Below are 1,484 nucleotides of genomic sequence, written 5' to 3'. Positions count from 1 at the left end.
TAAATAGTCTAAGCCAAAGACAAATACACACACACACACGCGCACACACACACACACACACACACACACACACACACACACACACACACACACACGCATATATACATATATACATAAATGTATATATGTCTATGTATACATATATACATACACACACACACACACACACACACACACACACACACACACACACACACACACACACACACACACACACACACACACACACACACACACACACACACCAATTTACATAATGGCATGATGACCAAGATTAGAAAACAAACAAGTAATGCTCAAAATACACACATACAAGTTGCACAGGACATTTAATTTGCCAACAGGACTAGGTCTTCGTCTAGTGAACAAAATCTTTCTTCTTATCATTCATCTTCCCTATCTTCACTTAGTTCGATCAGCCACTTAATACTGTCACGGTAAACAATAAGGGAAACAGTTCTTGAAAAGGACCTGTGAACGAATCTTGACAGAGCCAAAGCGGTAGATAGTGGTAGATAGACATACTATGCTGCGACGGTCTCATTTATTTACAAAAAAAAGGAAGTGACGAATGATTTATTTTCAAAAATATCGTCAATGCCTTTCACTTAGGAACGTTTATTCGCGTCCAGGGCATTAAAACTTATTTCGGGAAAAAATAGATTAGCGTGAAATAAATCTTGTTTCACATATAAATCAATCGATGGACAAAGGAAACTCTTTACTACGCCACTATTTGCAGCTATCCACATTTGATTTTTTAAAAATTTTCTAAAGCCACTATCATCCATCATTGTGTCATAATTCAACGTGCTACCCTCTCCAGCCTCCACCCGTCAATCGTATCAACCCATAAACATAGCATGAACAAGGCACTCAAGTATCTATGTGTTGGAGGATCCCTTCACCTTCCATTCACCTCTCGCAGGGTAGATCTCCAGAATCTATAGCCTTGATGTCCCTTTTCTGGCTCAAAGTGCGCGGGAAACTTGTTGAGCCAACGTCAGCCAGGCCAATTTATCAACGGACGGGCTGCGGCCTCAAGGCTACGTCACATGTACTGGTCTGCTGTGAAATGTTCCAGAGTCGTGGGCTTCACCTGCGTCTGCCTCCTCCAACTCACAGACTGAAGGTCCGCCGAGTGCTCAACCAAAGAAGAACTCAAGCTGTCGTGTGTCAAGCAGCGACTTACACTGACGTCTGCTTGTACACGATCGTGGGACGGGTGGAGGCGGTTTCCTGTTATGTTGGCGCGTGCGAGGACGTCCTCCTCGAGTGGGAACTAGAGGAGAGCCGGTGCTTGTTTCTGGAGGGCGTGGGTGGGCTGCTGTTGGTCGAGGAATTCGAGGAGGAGCTCCTGTTGGTGGGCGAAGACGGCATTGCCTTCGAATTCGGCGACGAGAGGGTCGGGGTGTTCGAGCTCGAGCTGTTGGCGTAGGACGACGGCCGGCTGGAGGCGCCCATCTTGGTGTAGCCCGCGAGAG

The 1,484-nt window shown here is 46.0% G+C and overlaps 1 protein-coding gene across 1 annotated transcript in view; it reads right to left on the bottom strand.

Moving 5' to 3' along the window:
* Positions 1-530: 530 nt before the first annotated feature.
* The window catches only part of LOC119574010 (anoctamin-7-like), a 36,971-nt gene continuing 36,017 nt past the window's right edge, over positions 531-1,484 (bottom strand). Inside the window, 1 exon segment of the mRNA XM_037921107.1 lies at positions 531-1,484. This exon segment is cut by the window's right edge and continues 235 nt beyond it. Coding sequence (XP_037777035.1) covers positions 1,243-1,484 — 242 coding nt within the window. The 3' untranslated portion in view covers positions 531-1,242.

Source organism: Penaeus monodon, chromosome 6 (assembly GCF_015228065.2).
Source record: "Penaeus monodon isolate SGIC_2016 chromosome 6, NSTDA_Pmon_1, whole genome shotgun sequence".
NCBI lineage: Eukaryota > Metazoa > Arthropoda > Malacostraca > Decapoda > Penaeidae > Penaeus > Penaeus monodon.
Note: the sequence above shows the minus strand (reverse complement) of the source record. Positions and strands in the feature narration are given on the sequence as shown.